General features: G+C 48.7%; 1 protein-coding gene and 3 pseudogenes across 1 annotated transcript; 2 read left to right on the forward strand and 2 right to left on the reverse strand.

The window, feature by feature from the left end:
* Positions 1-1,121: 1,121 nt before the first annotated feature.
* On the reverse strand, positions 1,122-2,124 carry LOC129488804 (CLK4-associating serine/arginine rich protein-like; annotated as a pseudogene).
* Positions 2,125-4,313: 2,189 nt separating this feature from the next.
* LOC129488815 (uncharacterized) lies at positions 4,314-10,729 on the forward strand (annotated as a pseudogene).
* A 1,755-nt stretch (positions 10,730-12,484) lies between these two features.
* LOC129488824 (CLK4-associating serine/arginine rich protein-like) lies at positions 12,485-16,640 on the reverse strand (annotated as a pseudogene).
* Positions 16,641-22,907: 6,267 nt separating this feature from the next.
* LOC129490652 (uncharacterized) lies at positions 22,908-23,693 on the forward strand. Its single transcript, XM_063638946.1, has one exon. The coding sequence runs from the start codon at positions 22,968-22,970 to the stop codon at positions 23,691-23,693; it is 726 nt and encodes a 241-aa protein (XP_063495016.1). The 5' UTR covers positions 22,908-22,967.
* The last annotated feature ends 309 nt before the right edge of the window (positions 23,694-24,002 follow it).

The raw sequence follows: 24,002 nt of genomic DNA on the forward strand, positions 1-24,002 counted from the left end.
CAACTTGCCCAGGTATGGCAACACAAAGATGAATGGCCAGAGATTGTGTCGTGACACCATGCATCCTCCAAGGACTGCATGTAGGTAGTGGAGGAGAAACATGGTTTGAAAGGTACAGAGGCAGAGCTAGTTTTCAGAAATGTCTTCCAAATATTACAGCTTATATAGGAAAGTGATTTGATGATGTCATCCCAAATTTGACAATTCTAAAAATTAACATAGTTATTGGTAGTGAGCTATGAGATGAAAAGCTATCTTTCTAAACTATTGATGATATAATTTCTTAAAGAGAACAGTGCTAGAAGAAATAATGAATTCTCCCTACCATGCCCCCAACCATTAGCAGTCATGGAGACCTCCAGCTAATGCCAAGAAGAAAGGAAGCGCTTGGCTGCCCTAAAGTTTTTCTTGGCACAACCTGTGGGAATGGCAGGTGGTGGGGAAGGGGCTGGAGAAATGCTCTGAGGGAGGGGCAGGGGCTGCTCCACCAGGGCATGGGGAACCCCCAAAGCCCAGAGGATTCACACATGGACTTGAGTCGGAAACGCAGCTCCTGTGCACAGGATGGCAGCTCATTACTATGTGGCCAGTGAAGAACATGTGCCTCAGCAGGCAGAGGACCATGATGGCCTTGGGCAATAGACACAGAGGTTGTGAGACGCCCGTCTATACAAATTACATGGTGACAACCAAAATGTTAACACTCTAGAGATCAGTATTATGGGTAATTTGTTGTCTTCCCTAATTGTCTACTTTCATTTAAATTAAGACCTCATTTTTAATATTAAAACACTAAGAATTTAAAAATGAGAAAGTTTTTGGCACAGAAAATACAGAGAAGCCGGGAAAGATACCTTGATCCACCAAATGCACGTGACCAAAGATGGCAGTTCCAAGAGCTGACAAGAGACACCCTGCGTCTTGGCGGTATTTGTTTATATAGGAAGTGAACAAGATGGAGAAAAAGCCAAATGTAGAAGCCTGGGACAGTCTATGTTGGGAGAAACCAACAGGAGCCCATGGACTCTAGAGACACAAATGAGCCATGGCTCCAGAGGAATGGCCCGGCGGGAACCAGGAAGTGGCCATGAGCCCAGCCTCACACCTGACCCTGGGCAGAATTATAAAAGGCCCAGGGTCAGGGAGCTCCACACCTGCTCCTCCCACTCAACCAGCTCCTCTATCTGCTCCACCCTCAATCCACCAGAAGCATGGGCTGCTGTGGCTGTTCCGGGGGCTGTGGCTCTGGCTGTGAGGGCTGTGGCTCCAGCTGTGAGGGCTGTGGCTCCTGCTGTGAGGGCTGTGGCTCTGGCTATGGAGGCTGTGGCTCCAGCTGCTGTGTGCCCGTCTGCTGCTGTAAGCCCATGTGCTGCTGTGTGCTAGCCTGTTCCTGCACCAGCTGTGGCTCCTGTGGGGGCTCCAAGCGAGGCTGTGGCTCTTGTGGGGGCTCCAAGGGAGGCTGTGGCTATGGCACCTATGGAGGTTCCAAACGGGGCTGTGGCTCTTATAGAGTCTCCAAGGGGGGCTGTGGCTCCTGTGGGGGCTCCAAGGGTGGCTATGGTTCTTGCGGCTGCTCCCCGTACTATTGCTGGAAGCCCTGCTGCTCCTCCTCAGGCTATGGGTCATCCTGCTGCCAGTCCAGCTGCTGCAAGCCCTGCTGCTCCCAGTCCACCTACTGCCAGTCCAGCTGCTGTGTCCCCAGATGCTGCCAGTCCAGCTGCTGCAAGCCCTCCTGCTGCTCCCAGTCCAGGTGCTGAGTCCCCATGTGCTGCCAGTGCAGGATCTGAGGGCTGACCACAGACCTCATGTGGCTCCAGCAGATCCAGGGTGCCTTGAAAGTGATTAGTGCCTCATATCTGAGCCACAGACTGCAGATCTGAGCCTAGGCCCAGCCTCAAGAGCTGCACGCCCCTCCCTTCCCATCACCTGGCCCAGCCCCAGGAGCTGCATAGACCCTCCCCCCATCACCTGGCTCAGTCCCAGGGCCTTCCCTGGACATTGCCTGTGCTGGTCTCACTGCCAGCCCTACACTGGGCCTGCTGCCAGCTCCAAATAGACTCGTTTCTGATCCAGACTCTGTCTCCACGATGCTTTCTGCACACACTCCAATGGGAAATCCCACATGGGGTGCAAGTAGTGGGGGTAGGAGTGGGTGAAATCTCCTTTTCTGAAGGTAAATTTGACAATATTCACTAAAATTTCACAGGTGTTGCTGTTATTTTCCTTGCTTTGGTGACATTATTCAATACAGTTAAGAAAGAGAATGAAAAAGAATGTACAACAACTAGAAAGATAAGGCCAAATTATCATTATTTCTGATGGTTCCATTGGACACCTAGAAAGAAAAACACAAAAAGTCAAATGAAAAATATGCCAAAAGTAAGTGAATTCAGTGAGGGGGCTGGGTACATAATTAATATGTAAAATCAGTAATCTCTTTCCACACACAACAAACACACAAAACCCCTTGACCACGAACTTCATAAGAAACAGTTTAAAAAATCTATATGGAGAAGCAGCACTTCTAATACTAAAAAGTAGAAACTGCACAAAAGCCCATTAATAGTAGGAAAAAAAGTCACTATGGTAAATTCACTGAGTAAAATACTACGTGGCAATGAGAATCTCACAAACATGTTATTGAATGAAAGAAGACAGACAAAAGTGCACCTGTTCAACTCCTACCTGAAGCATGAAGAAGACCACCTTCTGGATGCCGCAGGGTCGGGATGGGCTCCTTGGGAGGAGAGAATGGAAGGGGACTCAGAGACAGCTCAGGAGTCTGGCGTTGTCTTTTTCTAAATCTGGGTGCTGCTGATATGTGGCTGAGTTTGCAAAACTTCATCAATCTGTTATCTTATGTGTATTTTCTCCATGAAATTCTACTTCAGTAAAAGTTTTAACAAAAATGTCTTTGAACATCTATGTGGAGAGAACTTTAAAATGCTGACAGAAAAAAATGTGGCAAATAAGTGCATAGAAAATGTTTATTTGATAGGATTTTTAATATTACTATAATAGTCAATTATTTCTAAATCAATTTATACATTTAATGGGATCCAAACAAAAATGTTATAAGATTTTAAAACCTAGATAATACTAATTAAAACATTCATACGAGAAAATAAGCAGGATAGGTATGCACAGTGGCTCACTCCTGTAACCCCAGGGCTTTGGGAGCTGAGGTGGGAGATTTGCTTGAAGCCAGGAGTTCAAGACCAGCAAAGGAAACATGGTGAGACCTCATCTCTACAAAAGAAATTCTTAAATATTTGAGGGCCTGGTAGCGTGCACCTGTAGTCCCAGCAACTTGGGAGGATCGCTCGATCCCAGGAGTTTGAGGTTACAGTGAGCTAGGATCCTGCCACTGCGCTACAGCCTGGACAACAGAGGAAGACCCTGTCTATACAGAAAAAGAACCCAGACGAATAAGCAAAAAAGCATAAGTAAACAGCCAGGAAGATCCTAAAGTGAAAGGGGTCCAAATATAAAAACGTCTTTTACAATTATGATAATTCAACCACCTTCACACAATCACATGACGATCCAACAGATAAATGCAAAAGAATAGAAACACCAGGCAGAAAACCAAATAGGAGAATTTTCACACGCTAATGACAGGATTTAAATTTGTTAAGAAAAACAGTTATCAGCTAAATGAGGTTAAAACAATTATATAAGATCTAATAAGATTAAAATTAGATCCATACCCTACCCTTATTATAAAACTGTGTTACAAGCAGAATAAAGACTTAATCAAAAAATAAAAATATAAAATAACTGAAAACAAAAGAGAAATTTTTTTTTTTTTTTTTTTTTTGAGACGGAGTCTCGGTCTGTCACCCAGGCTGGAGTGCAGTGGCACAATCTCCGCTCACTGCAAGCTTCGCCTCCCGGGTTCACGCCATTCTCCTGCCTCAGCCTCTCCAAGTAGCTGGGACTACAGGCGTCCGCCACCACGCCTGGCTAATTTTTTGTATTTTTTTGGTAGAGACGGGGTTTCACCGTGGTCTCAATCTCCTGACCTCGTGATCCGCCTGCCTCGGCCTCCCAAGTGCTGGGATTACAAGCGTGAGCCACCGCGCCCGGCCAGAAATTTTTAAATAATATTGCAGTTAACTAGTTTTTTCTTCGCATGACACAAAACCCAGCAGCCCACAAAAGAAAAGACTAGTGAATATGTTAAAAAGAGAAAATCTCTACATGCTACATGGTAAAAAAATTATGTATATACATGAAAAGACAAATCTCATTAATACTTGAAGCATTGTTTGGAATAAATTTTTAAAACCTCACAGAAAGGTGCCAGCAAAATGGCAGACGAGGAAACTCCAGGCCCTCATTCTCCCACAGAGTCACCAAATTATCAACAATATACACAGCAGAATACCATTGTGAGATGCCAGCTGAGAAGCTACAGCATCAAGACCACCGAAAACCATACTCTACGGAAAGGGGTGAGAAAGCTTGTGGAATTTTGCATGTCCATCCTTTCCCCTCCCCCATCCCACCTGGTGCTATGCTGACAGGGATTTGGAGACCCTGCCTCAAGACAGGAACAAAACAGTCAGCTGAGCATCCAGTGTACTGGCACCCCGGGGTCTGCCTGAGGAACTGGTATGTGTCTCACCTGACTCTAAGCACTGATAGGCTGGTGGCCTTGCTTGGAAGCTACTGAAAAAAGATACAACCACCACGGCATATTAAAGCCCAGCTCCACAGGCAGGTGCCAGAGGCAGCAAGATTATGGGTGAGAAGAAGCATGGGAAAACTGCTTAGGGAATTTGAGATAACTAAAAAGCACACACACACAAGCCCAAAGAAGACACATACTCAGAAAAAGCTTCACAGGTCTTGGAGTCTCTAGCTGGGCTGACTGGTGAAGGGCTTCCTCTGCATGAAGCCAGTACAGAAAGATAGGGAGAGGTGTTTGGGTTTTTTTTTCACTCAAGTCTCAACAATAACATCAATAACAAAAATCACAAGGCATACAAAAACAAAAACAAACCAAAAGGAACAGGAAAACCAGACCCTATTAAAGGAACAAAAAAAACCTCCAGAAACCAACCTTAAAGACATGCAGATCTATGAGTTGCCTGAAAAAAATTCAAAGTAACAGTCAGAAGATGATCAATGAGCAAACACAGATGAACAACTAGACGCAATCAGGAAAACAATGCATGAACATAATGAGAATAACAACAAAGACACAGAAACTATCAACAAGAACCAAACATAAATTCTGGAGCTATGAAATACAATAACCAAACTGAAAAATGTACTAGAGAAGTTCAACAGCAGACTTGATGAGGCAGAAGGGTGCAGCAAACTGAAAGACAGGCCATTTAAAATCATCAAGTCAGAGCAGCCAACATTTAAAAAGAATGAAGGAAAGTGAAGAGAGCCCAAGGGACTTATGGGAGGCTAGGAAGTGGAACAACATACACATTATGGGATTCCAACAAGCAGAAGAGTGAGAAAAGGGGAAGAGAGCTTTTTGGAAAAAACAATAACCAAAGACTTCCCAACATATTAGAGAAAACATGGACATACACATTCAAGAAGCCCACAGAACTTCAACCAGAATAAATCTAAAGAGACCCACACTGACTCACAGTAGAATTAGAGTGCCAGAATTCTAAGAAAAAGAATCTATAAAGCAGCAAGGGAAAAACAACTCATCACACACAAGGGAGCTTTCAGGCAGCTGTCTGCAGATGTCTCAGCAGAAACCTTGCAGGCCAGAAGGGAGTAGGATGATATATTCGAAATGCTGACAGAAAAACAAGCTATCCATCAGAAAACTGTCCATCAAAAATGAAGCAGAAATTAAGTTTTCCTCAGTAGATAAAAGGTGAGGAAGTTCGTTACTACTTGAGCTGCTCTTCAAGAAATGCTAAAGGGAGTCCTTCAATGTGAAACAAAGAATACTAGACAGTAATATAAAAATATAACTTCCTCCAATAAAGGTAAATACATAGAAAAATATAGCAATGTGTATTAATGTAATTCTGGTACATAAATTCACTTCTAATGTATGAAATTTAAATGAGAAACAAAAATTAAGTGTAAAGCCACTCCATGGATATATAACATGTAAATAAATATGTATTTTGTGACATCAATAACATGAAGTAGAGACGGTGCAGCTATGTAGTAATATGGTTTTGTGTATGGTTGAAGTTAAATGGCTCTGAGTTTGAAAAAGAATGTCATTACTTTATTACATCTTATGTGATTACAATGGTGACTACAAAGAAAAATGATTTCTGGATATTTTTCATATATATGTACAGAGCTACAGACAGAAGACAAATAAGGAAATAAAAGACTTGAACAGCACTATAGTGAAACTAGACCTAAAAGACATATACAGATGACTCCCCCCAACAGCAGTAGAATATACCTTTCTCTCAGGTGCACATGGAACTTTCTCCAGGATAGACCATATGTCAGGCCACAAAACAAATTTCAACACATTTTAAATGTTGAAATTACATTCTCCAAGCACAATGGAATAAAACTAGAAATCCATAGGAGAAGGAAAAACGGAAAATCCACAATCATGTGGAAATTAAACAGCACACTCTTAACCAATGAGGCAAAGAAGTCACAAGAGAAATACCTAGAGACAAATGAAAGTGAAAACAACATACCAAAACTTACAGATGCAGCACAAGCAGTGCTGAGGCAGAAGTTTATAACTACAAACACACACATTTAAAAAGAAGGCAAATCTCAAGTTAACGACCTGTGGATGAAAAAAGGCAGACTCTGTCAAATATCTGTGGAGGTTTATTCTGAGCCAAATATGACCATGACCAAGGACACAGCCTCCAGAAGTCCTGAGATCATCACAAGGTGGTTGGGTTACAAATTGGTTTCTTGTCTTGGGAAATAGAAGTTACAGGCAAAATCATACATCAGTGATGAGCCCCTTTTCACGTGCTTATTAGCCATTTGTGTCTCTTCTTCAGAAAATGCCTATCTAAACCCTCTGCTAAGTTTTTAATAGGATTGTGTGTTTGAGTGCTAAGAATTCTTTATGGCTGGATGCAAGTTCATTATCAAATATACGATTCGAAAGTAGTTTCTCCCATTCTGTTGGTGTCTCTTCATTTTCTTGATAGTGCCCTTAGAAGCATAAAAACTATTAATTTTTATGTAGTTAGTTAATCTAGTTTTTCCTTTTTATCCTTGTCCTTTTGGTGTCATTCTCTAAGAGCCATTGCATAATCCAAGGTCATAAAGACTTAATCTGCTTTTCTTCTAACAGTCCTCTAGTTTTGGCTTTTACAATTAGGTCATTGAGCTATTTTTTTGTTTTTGTCTTGTTCGTTTGTTTGGTATATGGTAAGAGGTAAAGGTCCAAATTCATTCTTTTGCATGTGGATATCCAGTTGTCTCAGTGACATTGGTTGTTGAAAAGGTTCCTTTTTTCCCATGGAATTGTTTTGTACTCTTGTTGAATATCCATAGACCACAAATGGGAGGCCAGCCGGGCGCGGTGGCTCACGCTTGTAATCCTAGCACTTTGGGAGGCCGAGGCGGGCGGATCACGAGGTCAGGAGATCGAGACCATGGTGAAACCCCGTCTCTACTAAAAATACAAAAAATTAGTCGGGAGTGGTGGCGGGCGCCTGTAGTCCCAGATACTCGGAGAGGCTGAGGCAGGAGAATGGCGTGAACCTGGGAGGCGGAGCTTGCAGTGAGCCGAGATTGCGCCACTGCACTCCAGCCTGGGCGACAGAGCGAGACTCCGTCTCAAAAAAAAAAAAAACAAAAAACAAATGGGAGGCTTTATCTCAAGAGCCTCGAATCTAACCCATTAATGCATCTTTCCATCCCTAGACAAGCACCATGCTGCCTTGATTACTGTTTGCTTTGTAGTCCATTTAGAAATTGGAAAACATGAGTCCCCAACTTTGTTTTTCTTTTTCAGGATTGTTTTAGCTATTTAGGGTTCCTTGAATGTTTACATAAATTTTAGAATCAGCTCATCAAATTCTGCAGAAAAGAAACCTGAGATGTAATTGCATTGAATTGGTAGATCAATTTTTTTAGAGTGTTTCAATTTTCACAATATTAGGTCTTCCAATACATGAACATGGGATTTTTCCCCCGTTTACTTTGGTCCTCTTTAACTTCTTCCAAGGATGTCTTGTGGTGTTAAGTGTCCAAGTCTTGCACTTTTTGGTTGCTTGTATTCCTAGGAATTTTATTCTTTTTGATAGAATTGTTCCTTTTCATGGTGTTTGGATTGTTCATTACTGGTTGTAGAAACACAGCTGACTTTTGTGTATAGGAGTTGTGCTCTGCACTCTGTTCAGCTCATTTATTGAGCATAATAGTTGTGTGTGTATGTGTGTATGTGTGTGTGTGTGTGTGTGTGTGTGTCCTCTAGGATTTTCTACATACAAGATGAGATTTTCTGTAAATAGAGATACTTTTGCTTTTTTCCCAGCCTGGGTGCCTTTTTTTTTCATTTTCTTGTCATATTACTCTGGCTATAGCTTCAGTGAAATGTTGCATAGAAGTGGTGGGTGTGGACATCCTTTTCTTGTTCCTGATCTTAGGGGAAACATCCAGGTTTTCACAGTTACATAAAGTGTTCACTGTGGGTTGATGCCCTTTATGAGACTCAGAAAAGTCCCTTCTGTTCCTCCCTGTGCCAAACCAAAGCTGTGAATCCTGTGAGTGGTTGCAGAACACTTGGTTCTTCATCACTCTGTGCCCAGAGGTGGAGGGAACACCTGAGCCTATGCTCGGCCACACTGTCTTGGGTCCCTGAAGCAGCACAGTTTCCGGTGTTGTCCTACAGAGCATCTCAGGGATGCGGCTCATTCTAGACTCGCTTCCCCCTCTCCCAGATTGACCCCCACTCTGGGGCCTAGATGGGCACAGACACCACCCATTATACCCTTCTTAGGCACTGAGGGCAAAGATCTCCCTCTCCCCCAAACATATCCTCCCATGGGGAAGAAGTAGGAGTCCAAATTCCAACCAAGACAGACTGAATCCCACTGAGACGCAGCTGGGGCTCGCTGTGTACTAATCAGTGATCCTCACTCATTCACTCATTCATTCACTCGACTTCATTCATTCATACACACTGCTATTGATTCCTTCATTAATCAGTTCAACAACTGTTTCTGGAATGGGAGCTGGGCCTGGCACATAGTTACAGCAGTAGGAGCAATAAAGTACCAGGGAGGGAGGGGAAGGACATTTGGCCAGTTTGCCAATGAGACAGGAGCTGGAAGAAAACAGTCAGTGAGACTAAGGCTAAGGGGTGGAGAATTTATTTAGTGCTGCACCCAGATGCATTTTGGATTTCCATAGATACACATGATTATTTGGGCTGCAGGACCTCCATCTGCAAATGCCATGGAGCTCCTGGCAGACACAGGAAATGAAAGTTTGCTGTCTCCCATGGAATTGTCAAGAAGGGGAATTGTAGGCACCTCCTTGGCATAAGGGCCACCCCCCGATGCAGTCTGGCTGAGACATATGGGGGCATGTGGGAAGGAGAGCAAAAGTACCCAGGGCATGCGATATCCTTACAGGGAATGGGCAGGGAGTGGTTCATTCCACTTCCTCAAGGGCTGGAAAAAGAAGCCCTGAGCCAGGGGACTCATTGTTCTGGTGCAGAACAGGATGTGCTTGAGGGGTAGTCACTTGTTGGGAAGCACAGAACTTCAGGAGCTACCTGAGATTTCCCAGTAGAGCCTCAGATCTTGCACTGGCAGCACACGGGGACACAGCGGCTGGACTGGGAGCAGCATGGCTTGCAGCAGCTGGACTGGCAGCAGGATGACCCACAGCCTGAGGATGAGCAGCAGGGCTTATAGCAGCTGGACTGGCAGCAGGGTGACCCACAGCCTGAGGATGAGCAGCAGGGCTTACAGCAGCTGGACTGGCAGCAGGATGACCCACAGCCCGAAGAGCAGCACCAGGGTTTACAGCATGTGGACTGGCAGCAACAGGGCTTACAGCAGCTGGATTGGCAACTGGATGACCCGCAGCCTGAGGAGCAGCAGAGATTGCAGAAGCTGGACTGGCAGCAGGATGACCCACAGCCTGAGGAGGAGCAGCAGGGCTTGCAGCAACTGCACTGGGAGCAGCCGCAAGAACCACAGCCCCCCTTAGAGCCACCATAAGAGCCACAGCCACAGCCTCCCTTGGAGCCACCACAAGAGCCACAGCCCCCCTTGGAGCCCCCACAGGACCCACAGCCTCCTTTAGAGCCCCCACAGGACCCACAGCCCCCTTTAGAGCCCCCACAGGACCCACAGCCCCCTTTAGAGCCCCCACAGGACCCACAGACCCCTTTAGAGCCCCCACAGGACCCACAGCTGGAGCAGGAACAGGCTGGCACACAGCAGCACACAGGCTTGCAGCAGCTAGAGACGGGCAAACAGCAGCTAGAGCCACAGCCCCCACAGCCCGAGCCACAGCCCCCAGAGCTGGAGCCACAGCCCCCACAGCTAGAGCTACAGCCTCCGGAGCAGCCACAGCAGCCCATGGTTTTGATGGGTTGAGGGTGGAGCAGGTAGAGGAGGAGGTGAGAGAGAGGTGCAGATGTGGAGCCCCCTGAGCCTGGGCTTTCTATATATCTGTCTAGGGGTCATGGGGTGCACATGGTCCCTTCCTGGTTCTTACTGATGTTCTCTCCTTAGGGAATTTGCGTGTCATTTGAAATAAAAATATTGAGTTGCCTTGTGACACACTTCCTCCTCCTGCATTGTTTTCTTCTCTACACCCTCTGGGCTCAAGTCCTCCCCTCTCAGGACCCTGAGGAATGAGTGGAGCCTCCTCTGTTCCTGCCTCTGCCCTCAGACCCCAGCCTTCTATCGCTGTTCCAGAAGGATTCGCCTTAACGAGTGTTTTCAATGGTTTTTTTGTCTCAGTGTTTCTATCCATGCATACACTCTGGGCTCTTCTGGTTCAGGAGTGAAATTCAGCATGGTCAAGGTCTTGTTCTCCACCAGGTCTGGGGGCAGGAGGCTGCTGGACAGTGTCTCTGCCCCTCCTGCCGTTCTGGAGAGCCCAGCTACCCCAGGCTCCAGTCTGCCTGTCAGCTCCCTGACTGTTCTGGCTTCTTTTTCCCTCTGGGGACTCAGCAGCTGGACTGGGAGCAGCAGGGCTTGCAGCAGCTGAACTCACAGCCGCATAACCCACAACCTGGGGAGCAGCAACAGGGCTTACAGCAACTGCACTGGGAGCAGTCACAAGGACCACAGCCCCCATTAGAGCCACCACAGGAGTCACAGCGCCCCTTGGAGCCCCCATAGGAGCCACAGCCCCCCTTGGAGCCCCCACACTCTGTGTCTGTGGCAGGTTGGTGACCTGCTGTGTTCACGACACATCTCGAATTTGAGCATCATGGCTTCCTTCACGATAGTGCGTCCTTTTTCTCTTCTGTAATACAATTTCCAGTTTGTGTGAGTGAGTGTCTGTGCATGTGTGGGTCTTTGTGAATGTGTGTCTGTGCCTGTGCGTGTCTATGTGAGTGTGTGTGCACGCGTGTGTGTGTGAGACAATGGAGATTCTGCTCTGACTCAAACATAGAAAGTCACCAGAGACCATTGCTCTCATCATATCAATTAAAATGGGCCAGATAAACCCAAAAGCATCCACAAGGGCACAGATAGTTTTGCAGCCCACCGGAGGCGAGGACACAGAGATACTCCAAGGAACTGAGCTCTGGGGAGTGCTGAGCCCTTCCTGGGAGAGAAGAGGCCCCGGCTGCTGCGAGGCCTGTGGGATGGGGAGGCACAGACTGCACCGGGGCAGGGAGAGGCCAGCTGGACGTCGGCGGAAATGTGAAGCCATGGCCGAGGGCTGGTGCGTCAGATAGGAATCCCAGATTCCCAGAGTCCAGGACCACGACCACCCGCCACCTCCTCCCACGGCTCTCTTTGGAGGGTTTGGGCAGGAACTCCCTAATGCCCCGGCAGGGAGGACAGTGGATCTGAGACCCGGGAGGTCGTGAGGCTCTTGCCGGGTACAGAGCCAGGTACCCTCTGGAAATGAGCAGGGCAGGAGAGCTGAGGACCTCCCCACAAGGCATCCAGTCGCTCAACCAGGAAAGCCAGACAGGAAGGAGAGCTGGGAGGAGCCCAGGCATTCCAGGCCTTTAGAGAGCATTGAGAAACATCAGCCTTGCAGGAAGCAGTGGCAGAAAAGTGAAGGAGAGAAAAGGGAACTCAGCGCCCCATCACCTGGTGGGGACTGAGCCCTGGGGAGCATGGGCGTTGAGAGCAATGCCCCAAGGGGAAGAGAAAAGAGGGGCAGAAGGCTGGGGTTGGAGGGCGGGGTGGAAACAGACCAGGCTCCACTCATTCCTGGGGGTCCTCAGAGGGAAGGACTTGGACCGTGAGGGTTTAGAAAGGCAAACCAAGTAGGAGGAGGAAGGGTGTCATGAGGCAACAGAGTATTTTTGTTATTTTAAATGACACACAAGTTTCCTGGGGTAAGAACTTTAGGAGGAACCAGGAAGGGCCCCTGTGACCCACCTGACCCCTAGAAAGGTATATAAAGAGCCCAGGCTCAGGGGGCTCCACACCTGCACCTCCCTCTCACCTGCTCCTCTACCTACCCCACCCTCAATCCACCAGAACCATGGGCTGCTGTGGCTGCTCTGGAGGCTGTGGCTCCGGCTATAGGGGCTGTGGCTCCGGCTGTAGGGGCTGTGGCTCCGGCTGTAGGGGCTGTGGCTCCAGCTGTGGGGGCTGTGGCTCCGGCTGTGGGGGCTGTGGCTCTGGCTGTGGGAGCTGTGGCTCCAGCTGCTGTGTGCCTGTCTGCTGCTGCAGGCCCTTATACTGCTGCGTGCCAGCCTATTCCTGCTCCAGCTGTGGCTCCTGTGGGGGATCCAAAGGGGGCTGTGGCTCTTGTGGGGCCTCCAAGGGAGGCAGTAGCTGTGGCTCCTGTGGTGGCTCTAAGGGAGGCTATGGTTCTTGTGGCTGCTGCCAGTCCAGCTGCTGTAAGCCCTGCTGCTCATCCTCAGGCTCTGGGTCATCCTGTTGCCAGTCCAGCTGCTGTAAGCCCTGCTGCTCATCCTCAGGCTCTGGGTCATCCTGCTGCCAGTCCTGCTGTTGTAAGCCCTGCTGCTCCCAGTCTAGCTGCTGTGTCCCTGTGTGCTGCCAGTGCAAGATCTGAGGCTCTAGTGGGAAACCTCAGGTGCTACTGAAGATCTGTGCTTCCCAACAAGTGACTACCCATGAAGCACATCTTCTTCCGGATTTGGACAATGACTCCCTTGGCTCAGGGCCTCTTTTTCCAGCCCCCGAGGAAATGGAATGAACCACTCCCTGCCCGTTCCCTATAAGGATATCCCAACACCCAGGCACCTTTGCCCCTCCTTCCCACATGCCTCCATACCTCTGAGCCAGACTACACTGGAGGCGGCCCTCATGCCAAGGAATAGCCTGGAATTCCCCTTCTTAAAAATTCCATGCGAGATAGCAAACCTTTCTTTCCTTTGCCTGCCAGGAGCTCCATGGCACTTGCAGATGGATGTCCTGCAACCCAAATGATCACATGTGTCTACGGAAATCCAAAATGCATCTGGGTGCAGCACTAAATAAATTCTCCACCCCTCAGCCTTGGTCTCACTGACTCTTTTCTTCCAGCCCCTGTCTCATTGGCAAACTGGCCACACGTCCTTCCCCTCCTCCCTGATAGCTTATTGCTCCCACTGCTATAACTGTGTACCAGGCCCAGCTCCCATTCCAGAAACAGTTGCTGAACTGATTAATGAAGGAATCACTAGCAGTATGTATGAATGAATGAAGATGAGTAATGAATGAGTGAATGAGTGAGTATCTCTCATTAGTACACAGGGAGTCCCAGCTGCGTCTCAGTGGGATTCAGTCTGTTTTGGTTGGAATTGTGGACTCCTGCTTCTTCCCCATGGGAGGATATGTTGGGGGAGAAGGAGATCTTTGCCCTCGGTGCCTAGGAAGGGGTATAATGGGTGATTTCTACGCTCAGCCAGGCCCCAGAGTGGGGGTCAATCTGGGAGAGGGGGAAGTAGTCTAGAATGAGCTGTGTACCTGAGATGCTCTGGGGGACAACACTGGAAACTGTGCTGCTTCAGGGACGCAAGATGGTGTAGCTGAGCACAGACTGAGGCGTACCCTCCACCTCTAGGCTCAGAGTGAGGAGGAATCCAAGTGTTCACCAACCACTCACAGGCTTCCCAGCTGTGGTCTGGCACAGGGAGGAACAGAAAGGAGTTTTCTCAGGCATCTACCCACAGTGAACACCATACTTAACGGTGAAAACATGGATATTTCCCCCTGAGATCAGGAACAAGAAAAGAACGTCCACACTCACCACTTCTATACAACATTTCACTGAAGCTACAGCCAGAGTAATATGACAGGAAAACAAAATAAAAGGCATCCAGGCAGGAAAAAAACTAAGCAAAAGTATCTCTACTTTCAGAAAACCACATGTTGTATATAGAAAATCCTAAGGGACACACACATACACAAACACACACACATACACACACACAACTATTATGCCCAATAAATGAGCTCAACAAGAGTTCAGGGCACAAGTCCTATACACAGAAGTCAGCTGTGTTTCTACAACCACCAATGAGCAATGGAAACAGGATGTAAGGGAATAATTCTATCAAAAAGAATAAAATTCCTAGTAATACAAGCAACCAAAACGTGCAAGACGTGGACACTTAACCCTACAAGTCATCATCAGAAGAAGTTAAAGAGGACCAAAGTAAATGGGGGAAAAATACCATGTTCATGTATTGGAAAACCTAATATTGTGAAGATTGAAACACTCTAAAAGACTTGATCTACCAATTCAATGCAATTACATTCCAGGTGTCTTTTCTGCAGAAATTGACAAGCTGATTCTAAAATTCATGTAAACATTCAAGGGACCCTAAATAGCAAAAACAATCTTGAAAAAGAGAAACAAAGTTGGGGACTCATGTTTTCCAATTTCTAAATGGGTTACAAAGAAAACAGTAATCAAGGCAGCATGGTGGTTGTCTAAAAATAGAAAGATGCATTAATGGAGTAGATTTGTGACCCTTGAGATGAAGCCTTACAGTTGTGGTCTATGGATTTTCAACAAGAGTAGGAAACAATTCCATGGGAAAAAAGGAAACTTTTCAACAAAAAATGCCACTGAGATAACTGGATGTCCACATGCAATAGAATGAATTTGGACCTTTACCTCTTACCATATACCAAACAAACGAACAAAACAAAAACAGAAAAAAATAGCTCAATGGCCAACTTGTAAAAGCCAAAACTAGAGGACTGTTCAAATAAAAACAGATTAAGTCTTTATGACCTTGGAGTATGCAATGGCTCTTAGAGAATGACACCAAAAGCATAAGGAGAAAAAGGAAAAACTAGATTAACTAACTATGTCAAAACTAATAGTTTTTATGCTTCTTTTTTTTTTTTTTTTTTTTTCTTGAGACAGAGTCTTGCTTTGTTGCCCAGGCTGGAGTTCAGTGGCTCAATCTTGGCTCACTGCAAGCTCTGCCTCCCGGGTTCACGCCATTCTCCTCCCTCAGCCTCCCGAGTAGCTGGGACTACAGGTGCCCACCACCCCGCCTGGCTAATTTTTTTGTATTTTTTGTAGAGACGGGGTTTCACCGTGTTAGCCAGGATGGTCTCGATCTCCTGACCTCATGATCTGCTCATCTCTGCCTCCCAGAGTGCTGGGATTACAGGTGTGAGCCACCGTGCCCGGCATAGTTCTTATGCTTCTAAGAGCACTATCAAGAAAATGAAAAGACATCAACAGACTAGGAGAAACTACTTCTGAATTGTATATTTGATAATGAACTTGCATCCAGACATAAAGAATTCTTAGCACTCAAACACACAATCCTATTAAAAACTTAGCAGAGGGTTTAGGTAGGCATTTTCCAAAGAAGAGGCACAAATGGCTAATAAGCCCGTGAAAAGGGACTCATCACTGATGTATGATTTTGTACAGTTCAGGCCTGGTTGCCAACCTAGCCGACTGTGAATGCCAGTCCCCATGTTCGGACCAGCACTTTAAAACCCAAACCCTGGTGAGGGCACCCGAATAGACATGCTTGACTTGACTTTCTCTCATTTCTCATCCTTTCCTGTTCCAACTTCCCCTGCTCTGGACGATGAGACGGGCGGCACCCTGTACATGCACTATGTGTAGCTGTCTCCTTCCCACACAGGCTCACCCGCTTCCACCTGTGCTGTTCTGGGGGCCACCTCTCCTGTGGGTTGGGGGATGGTGGTGGGTCCTTGAGTGGTGACTGCTTCAGCTGATGTCGTTGGAAGGGGTCTTTCTAAGGGAGATGGGACCATCTTAGCTGCGGGTGAGGGGGTGACTAGGGAGGGCCAGGACAGGCTGCTCTAAGTTCAGGGAAATTTGGGGATTCCAAGTTTTTGGCTCTTGTGTCTACCCAGATGATTTCATCCCAAGAGTTTCAGCAAATGCCTGCTCCTTGACATCATGTTCTTACCTTATTACTAGCTCCTAATTGCAGGGCTGTGCATTTTCATTGCTGCCCTCACTCTGCAGCCCCCACAGTCAGGCATCGGCATGACCCCCAGCTGTGGCTGCCCATAGGAAATGATGCCAACACCCCAGGGTGCTCTCATTTTGGCTGTTTGGGAGTTTTTGTTTCACTTTTTCCCCCTACCAGTTTTTATTTCTTACACAGTAACATCTTGGCAGCCATAAATAAAATAATTATGAAAATAAGGAAAAATTGCCCAGAACCTCATCATTCTAAAGCATCAAATTCTTATATCCCATGTCCACATGCAAATCCATTGTTTTTACAGAATTGTAAAGAAAATATTTGACAAGAACATATATACCAAACCCTGTTTTTATGTTAAAAAAAAGAAAAAAAGGCCAGGCACGGTGGCTCACACCTGTAATCCCAGCACATTGGGAAGCCGAGGCAGGCTGATCACGAGACCATCCTGGCTAACATGCTGAAACCCGTCTTAGCCTTGTGTGGTAGCGGGCGCCTGTAGTCCCAGCTACTCAGGAGGCTGAGGCAGGAGAATGGCGTGAACCCGGGAGATGCAGCTTGCGGTGAGCCGAGATCGCGCCACTGCACTCCAGCCTGGGCGACAGAGCGAGACTCCATTTCAAAAAAAAAGAAACCACAAAAACGCCGAATGGGTGGCCTGGTTTAACAGTGGCTCATTTTTTTTTAAAGACCTGGGTTATTTGAGTGAGCTTTGAGCTCAGGATGAGGCCAGGGTGTGGCGTTGCTGCCAAAGCCCACTCTGAGGACTCGGGGTGCGTTCGTAGCCACAGTGAGCAGCTGAGGGCTGGATGGTCCCCTCCGCATGAGCCCATGCTCGTTTTTTAATGGACTTTATTTTTCAGAGCGGTTTTAGGTTCACAGCAAAATTGAGAGGAGGGGCAGGGATGTCCCGTGAGGCCCTAGACCCGAGAAGCTCCTGTTCCCCACTTGTGTTCTGAGTTGAGAATCGGGTCCGCTCTGTGCCTTTCTCTTTTCCTATTAATCAGGACAGTCAGCGCCGCGGTCCCGGCCCCCAGCCCCCCATGGCTTCTCTGACGGCTGATGCACTCTCCCCGCCCTGCCGGCCGCCTGCGCCCCTCCGTCTGCATGAGGGGCAGGGTGGGGTCAGAGCAGGAAAACCCTCTGGACGGGGCTGCAGACAAATTTGGGTGAACGATACCCCTAGTTTGCCCCGCTCCTCCATCTCTGGCCTGTCCTCCTCACATGTCTTGGTCACCCTGCAGAACCGGGAATTTTCTTTCCGGCGTGGAAGCTGCAGTACGTGAGGCCCAGGTCAACATGCGTGGGAGACCCATTCCAGAACGTGGTGATAGAAGCGTGAATCCTGCTCCTGAAAAGTCCACGCGCACGTGCCCGTGCTCCAGGCCCAGGCGGGGGATGAGGGGCATCTGTGGTTAATGAGCATGTTCGCTGCGCCCGGCCCTGGACAGGAGGACACGGTGCACCGGCCCGTCCCCAGACAGCCTTGGGTCTGCAGGGGTCTGGGCTTCAGGCTGCCGCTCTTCATGGAGGACCCGCAGGCCTCAGCCGGATCATCAGAGCCTGGAGGGCGGGCAGCTGTGCTCAGGACTTCCAGTGATGACCGCAGGGGGTTCCAGTCACGGGGGCTGGCGATGGGAGCCGCTCTCTGCAAGCGCATATGCACACTCTCACACTCACACTCACACTCACACACCCCTACACTGACTCGTACACTCACATGGACTCACACGCTCATACACACATTCTCACACTCACACACTGACACACTCCTACACCGACTCGTACACTCACATGCATTCACACACTCACACATTCTCACACTCACACTCACTCACATACACACACACCGACAGATGTCTACACTGACTTGTACACTCACATGCACCCACACACTCATACACACAATCTCACACACTCACACACCCCTACACCAACTCATAGACTCACATGCACCCACACACTCATACACACAATCTCACACACTCACACGCTGACACTTATGCACCTGCTCATACACTCATGTGCACTCACACACTCATGCAAATCCTCATGCATATTTGCACACACTCTCACACTCACACAGTCATACACATACTCATACACGCATTCTGTCACCACACACTTACACTCACAAACACACATTCAAACACAACCCCCCATACACCCTCCCACACACCTCTCTGGTGTCCGAGGGCTTCAGACTCTCACCACTTGAAGAGGAGACACGCATCTCTGCTGAGTGAGCCTCTCTCCTCTGATTGGTAAACGGCGGCTCTGAACGGGTTCTGGCCTCTTCCAAGAAGCAGGTGGTTTTTTGGCAGAATCAAGGGGTAGCATGGATTTTCCCTGCTTGTTCTATTAAGACTTTAAAATACAAATCCCTTTAAAACAATCAGTGAACCACTTAAACCAATGCTAATATTATCCTGTGGGATTTATGCAAAATTATGTGACCAATAAGGTGGGTCTCTTTTGAATTCCCTTACTGTTCTGTCTGGCCAGTCCTGTGGCTGGAGTCACCCCAAAAGCTGTGGCAGGGAAGCCACTGCAGGGGCATCTCCAGCCCCTCCAGAGAGGGGGTCAGTCAAGAGCATTTGTCAGGGGACCTCACGAGAGCTGTGTCCCTTCCCCTCCCTTCATCTTTTGCAGAGGACGCCAGCCAAGGCCACAACGCCAGAGGGGGCAGATGTAGGTAGGTCCAAGCCACAGCCACAACTGAGAGAAGGGGGACACCCAGGCGTGTCTGCAGCGAGGGCCCAGGCCGTGGAGTTGTGAGGGATTTAGCTCAGGGTCCAGGTACCTTCTCCAGTTAGCCACGTGTTTGAGATTTCACTGTTTTGGGCATCAGCGTGAACACCTTTCTCAGCGTTCAGGGCTTGGGAATGTTCACAGCACGGCTTGGCTTCAAGCCTGCTGGGAAAACATGCAGCTGGCCAGGTCACAGGGTGGGCAGGACACAAAAAGAAGAGGGTCCTGGAGGACTCTGCACTAGCTCAGGAACAAGGGGGCCCCTCTTCCCTCCTCCTTTCTCTCTATGCCTCTCCCCAGCCCTTCGTCCATCCAAGCAGTCACTGTGCCTGAAATTCTACTCCCAAAACTATTTTTAGAGTTGGCTGGTCTCTTCCCTGTCATGGCTGCGTGTCAGACCTACTCACATCTGCCCCACTCGGCCTTCTCGCCACCTGGCTGTGGACAACCTCAGTTACCTCTGCATCCTATCATAGGGGCTCCCCTCCTGCAGTCCAAGAACCCTAAGGCCAGGCGCCGTGCTGTGTTCTTCTTGCGCTCCTGGTGCATGCAGTGGTGCTTAGCAAACTGTGCTGCGTGAAGGAGTGGATCACCCAACAGCCTGATGTGATCAGGAAGCACAAAGAAAGGGGGTGCTTTAGGGCCAGGAGGGAGGTTGAAAGGCTCATTCAAAAGACACGGCAGGAAAAGGGCCACACTGAAAACAGGACTTGTGAGGGGAAGTGATAACTTATTCAAAGAAATCACAAAGTCAAGGCTCAGAATTTGCAGAGCCCAATAGACAAATGGCACCAGGAGCTTTCCTTGGGACCATGCCTGGGAGGAGAGGGTCTAGAACATCAGGGTAGAGAGAGGTGGTGCAGGAGAGGAAGCAGGAGCGGTCTCATCCACCATGACAGCTGCCCATGGTGAGACGAGAGTGGTGAGGGGCTGTGCCCCGCACGGGGCCTGTGAAGGCTCTTCCTATTCCAAACACTGCTGCTCCAACATTCCAGAAAACAGTCACCCCAGGGCTGTGATTCACGGCGTTACGCTGATACATTGATCTCTGCCTAGAGCATGTGGATGAGAGCCAATATGGCTGTGTGTTAAAGATCAGATCTTGTACTGACAGCAAATGGGGACACAGCAGCTGGACTGGGAGCAGCAGGGCTTGCAGCAGCTGGACTGGGAGCAGGTTGACCCACAGCCGGAGGAGCAGCAGCAGAGTTTGCAGCAACTGCACTGAGACTGTTGCCCAGTATGAAGTGCAGTGGCACAGTCAGAAGTCACTGCAGCCTCCACCTCCTGGTCTCAAATAATCCTCCTGAATAAACAGAATACAGGTGCATGTCACCATGACCCGGTACTTACGTTTTTTTTTTTTTTTGTTTGTTTGTTTTGTAGCGATAAGATCTCTCTTTATTGTCCAGGCTGGGTTTGATCTCTTGGCCTCAAGTGATCCTCCTGCCTTGGCCTCCCAAATTGCAGGGATGACAGGCATGAGCCACCACATGCAGCCTCTTTTGTATCTGGTATCATTTCCTTTCATTGCTTGTTAGCTCCTTTGGAAACAGTAGGCTACCACTGTGATCTGTTTCATGGCAGGCTTCCTAGCTTTCTTCCATCGCCTGTAGGGACTTACCGAGGGCCCTTGCACCCGCTCTCCACTAGAGGGAGGAAAACCTTCCCCATTTCAGGAGCCGAATTCAAAATTCATGCTGTGCTTTTCCAGCACGCACCTGTTGGCTCTTTTGAGGTTCCCCTGTTTTCGGCTCTGTTAGATGTTTCTTTGCTTTCTCCTACACAGACACTGATATTCTGGGGGACTGTGGCTCTTGGAAACTTGTCCTGACAGGCTTGTGTTTTGAGGTTCACTTGTTGTTGTTCGTTTTTTGTTTGGTGTTTTTGTTTTTTTGGTTTATTGAGACAAAGTCTCATGTTATGTTGCCCAGGAGTTCAGGGGCATGATCAAAAGTCACTGCAGCCTCAAACTCCCAGGCTCAAACCATCCTCCCGCCTTAGCCTCCTGAGTAGCTGGGGCTGCAGGTTTGCACCACTATGCCCGGCTTACCTGGTTTTGTTGTAAGTCTCCAGCATGCATTTTCGGTTTTGTTACCTAGTTGCTCGGTGTCCTGTGGGCTGCGGGAATGTACGGGGCCCAGATGTAATGAACTCTGCATTCATGTCTGCTGCCACCTTCTGGAGTTTCCCAGTTTGCATTTTTGAGTAAACTATCTTAAGCAGCATTTCCTGTTAGCATTGTGAAACTGTCAATAGCCATGTCCCCTAGCAAGATGCACCTTTGACACACTTTTATTCCCTCTCCTAAATGTGGTTGAAATAATCTAAGCCTTTATTTCCAGATTATTTCATTTTTTTCTTACATTGCATCTCTTTTATCTCAGAAATTTGTCTTGGAAATTCCCACTCTGCTCCTCCCTGGCATTATCAGCAGTCGCTTAGATCTGTGGGTGTTCCGTGGGAGCTCATTTCTCACCAGCGCTCCCTGTGTGCTGTCTTCCCTCCACCTTTTCCCTCCGGGTTCCCTTGGCTGGAGATCGTCCTCAGATCACTCTTGTCCCCTCCTCCCCCGTGTGTGATTTCTAAAGCCTTGCCTGTGTCACTGATCAGAGAACAGGCTCAGTGTGGTGGCGCGTCACCATGAAACAGATGGATTTGGCTCAGGTTCCTCAAATGTGTCACTTCCCAGGAACTCCCCTTTCCTGCCGGGAGACTGAGCTCCAAGGACACTTTGGGCCACTCTATAACTTCCTGGTTACCTTTAGTTATGGAAAGCCCATTGACCTCATAATTGTAAAAGGCTAATTGAGTGTTTGAATCAGAGGCACTGGAGCTCAGCGGTGCTTCACTCCTCCCTCCCCCGACCTTGCCCTGCCTGGGTCCTTCCAAGGCCCCAGAGGAGAATGGGAAGCTGGAAGCCAGGGGTCTTGTGCAAAGCCCTGCTTGGCTGGTGGTCAGTACTGAGGGCCTGCCTGCCCCTCAGCGCCTCTAGCGGGGGCATTGAATGCCAAATCCTCCCCGGGCTGAGCCCTCTTCTCCTGCGAGCAGAGAGAGTGAAGATATTTGAGGCCGCGTGGAGGGCAGAAGTGAACTTCGTGGTTCTTTTTGAATGCACCAGGCCTGCTGGCAGGCATTTCCCAGCTTAGCTGACAGATCAGAACACAGAATCAGTCACCGCACAGGAAAGGGGTTGGACAGAATTGCACCAACTGTACAGTTGGTTTACAAACATGAGAGGCTTTATTGCAAGGAAATTCATTCATTATTTTGTTTTTTAAAAAAAAATAGATGGAGACAACAGGAAGGAAGGAGACCTTCTTGGTCACAGGTGGGTCACAGGAGAACAGGCAGCAGCCCAGGAGGACCCAGAATCCCAGTGGTGCTTGAGAAACTGGTTCTTAGTGATCACTCAGGAACATCAGCCTGGCCTTGTGGGGTCAGACCTAGCATCTCAGTCAGCCCAGGAAGAAGAAGATGGTCCACACCCAAGTGCAGGGAACACCGTGGCGTCCAGGCAAGAACACCTCCTGCATCAAGGAAACACACGTTTCTGGAGTAAGGAAGCTGAAGGCAGGGCCGAGAGGAGAGCCGAGCCATGGAAGGAGGTGAGCGCGTGGATGATGAGCTGGAGAAGGGGCAGGTGCCTCGGAGAGGATGCGTGGGATGAATTGATTCAGGGAAATCAGAACAAATGCTTTCACCAAACAGGCGAAACCTGAAGGTCTGGGTTCAGAGCCTCAGATCTTACACTGGCAGCACACGGGGACACAGCAGCTGGACTGACAGCAGCAGGGCTTGCAGCAGCTGGACTGGCAGCAGCAGGGTTTGCAGCAGCTGGACTGGCAGCAGGATCCACAGCCTGAGGAGCAGCAGCAGGGCTTACAACAACTGCACTGGGAGCAGCCACAAGAACCACAGGCCCCCTTGGAGCCCCCACAAGAACCACAGCCCCCCTTGGAGCCCCCACAGGAGCCACAGCCCCCCTTGGAGCCCCCACAGGAGCCACAGCCCCCCTTGGAGCCCCCACAAGAGCCACAGGCCCCCTTGGAGCCCCCACAGGAGCCACAGCTGGAGCAGGAACAGGCTGGCACACAGCAGCACACGGGCTTGCAGCAGCAGACAGGCACACAGCAGCTGGAGCCACAGCCCCCACAGCCAGAGCCACAGTCCCCACAGCCAGAGCCACAGCCTCCAGAGCAGCCACAGCAGCCCATGGTTCTGGTGGATTGAGGGTGGAGTAGGTAGAGGAGCAGGTGACAGGGAGGTGCAGGTGTGGAGCTCCCTGAGCCGGGGCCCTTTATATACCTGTCCAGATGTCAGGCAGGACACAGGGTCCCTTTCTTGTGACTGTTCACATTATTTTTCCAGAGCTCTGTTTTTTTCCTTTTTGCTAGCGACTTCCTCCTGGCTCAGTTGAGCATCTACTTTCTGTGTGTGCTAAATTTGTCTTTTTCCCCATTTGTTTTGGCTCCTGCAACTAAAACCTCAGCTCCAGGCTGTCTGGTTCTTCCTGCAAAGCTCCAGGATGCTGGTCACCTGCTCTCTGCTGACCACATGTGACCAATGGGCAACAGCCTCTGCCCACGTGCTCTCATCTTTCCTGTATTGACTCCCCCAATATTAATTTTACATTTTTAGATTTCAAAAGTTATCCACAGTCTTTATATTTTACTCATGCCAGTCTCAGCTTTCCGGGTGTATTAGACCATTTTTTGCATTGCTCTAA

Source organism: Symphalangus syndactylus, chromosome 1 (assembly GCF_028878055.3).
Source record: "Symphalangus syndactylus isolate Jambi chromosome 1, NHGRI_mSymSyn1-v2.1_pri, whole genome shotgun sequence".
Classification (NCBI taxonomy): domain Eukaryota; kingdom Metazoa; phylum Chordata; class Mammalia; order Primates; family Hylobatidae; genus Symphalangus; species Symphalangus syndactylus.

Excerpts from the sequence above, each read along its gene's own strand:
- LOC129490652 (XM_063638946.1), top strand. The coding sequence starts at position 22,968 with ATGCTTTCACCAAACAGGCGAAACCTGAAGGTCTGGGTTCAGAGCCTC.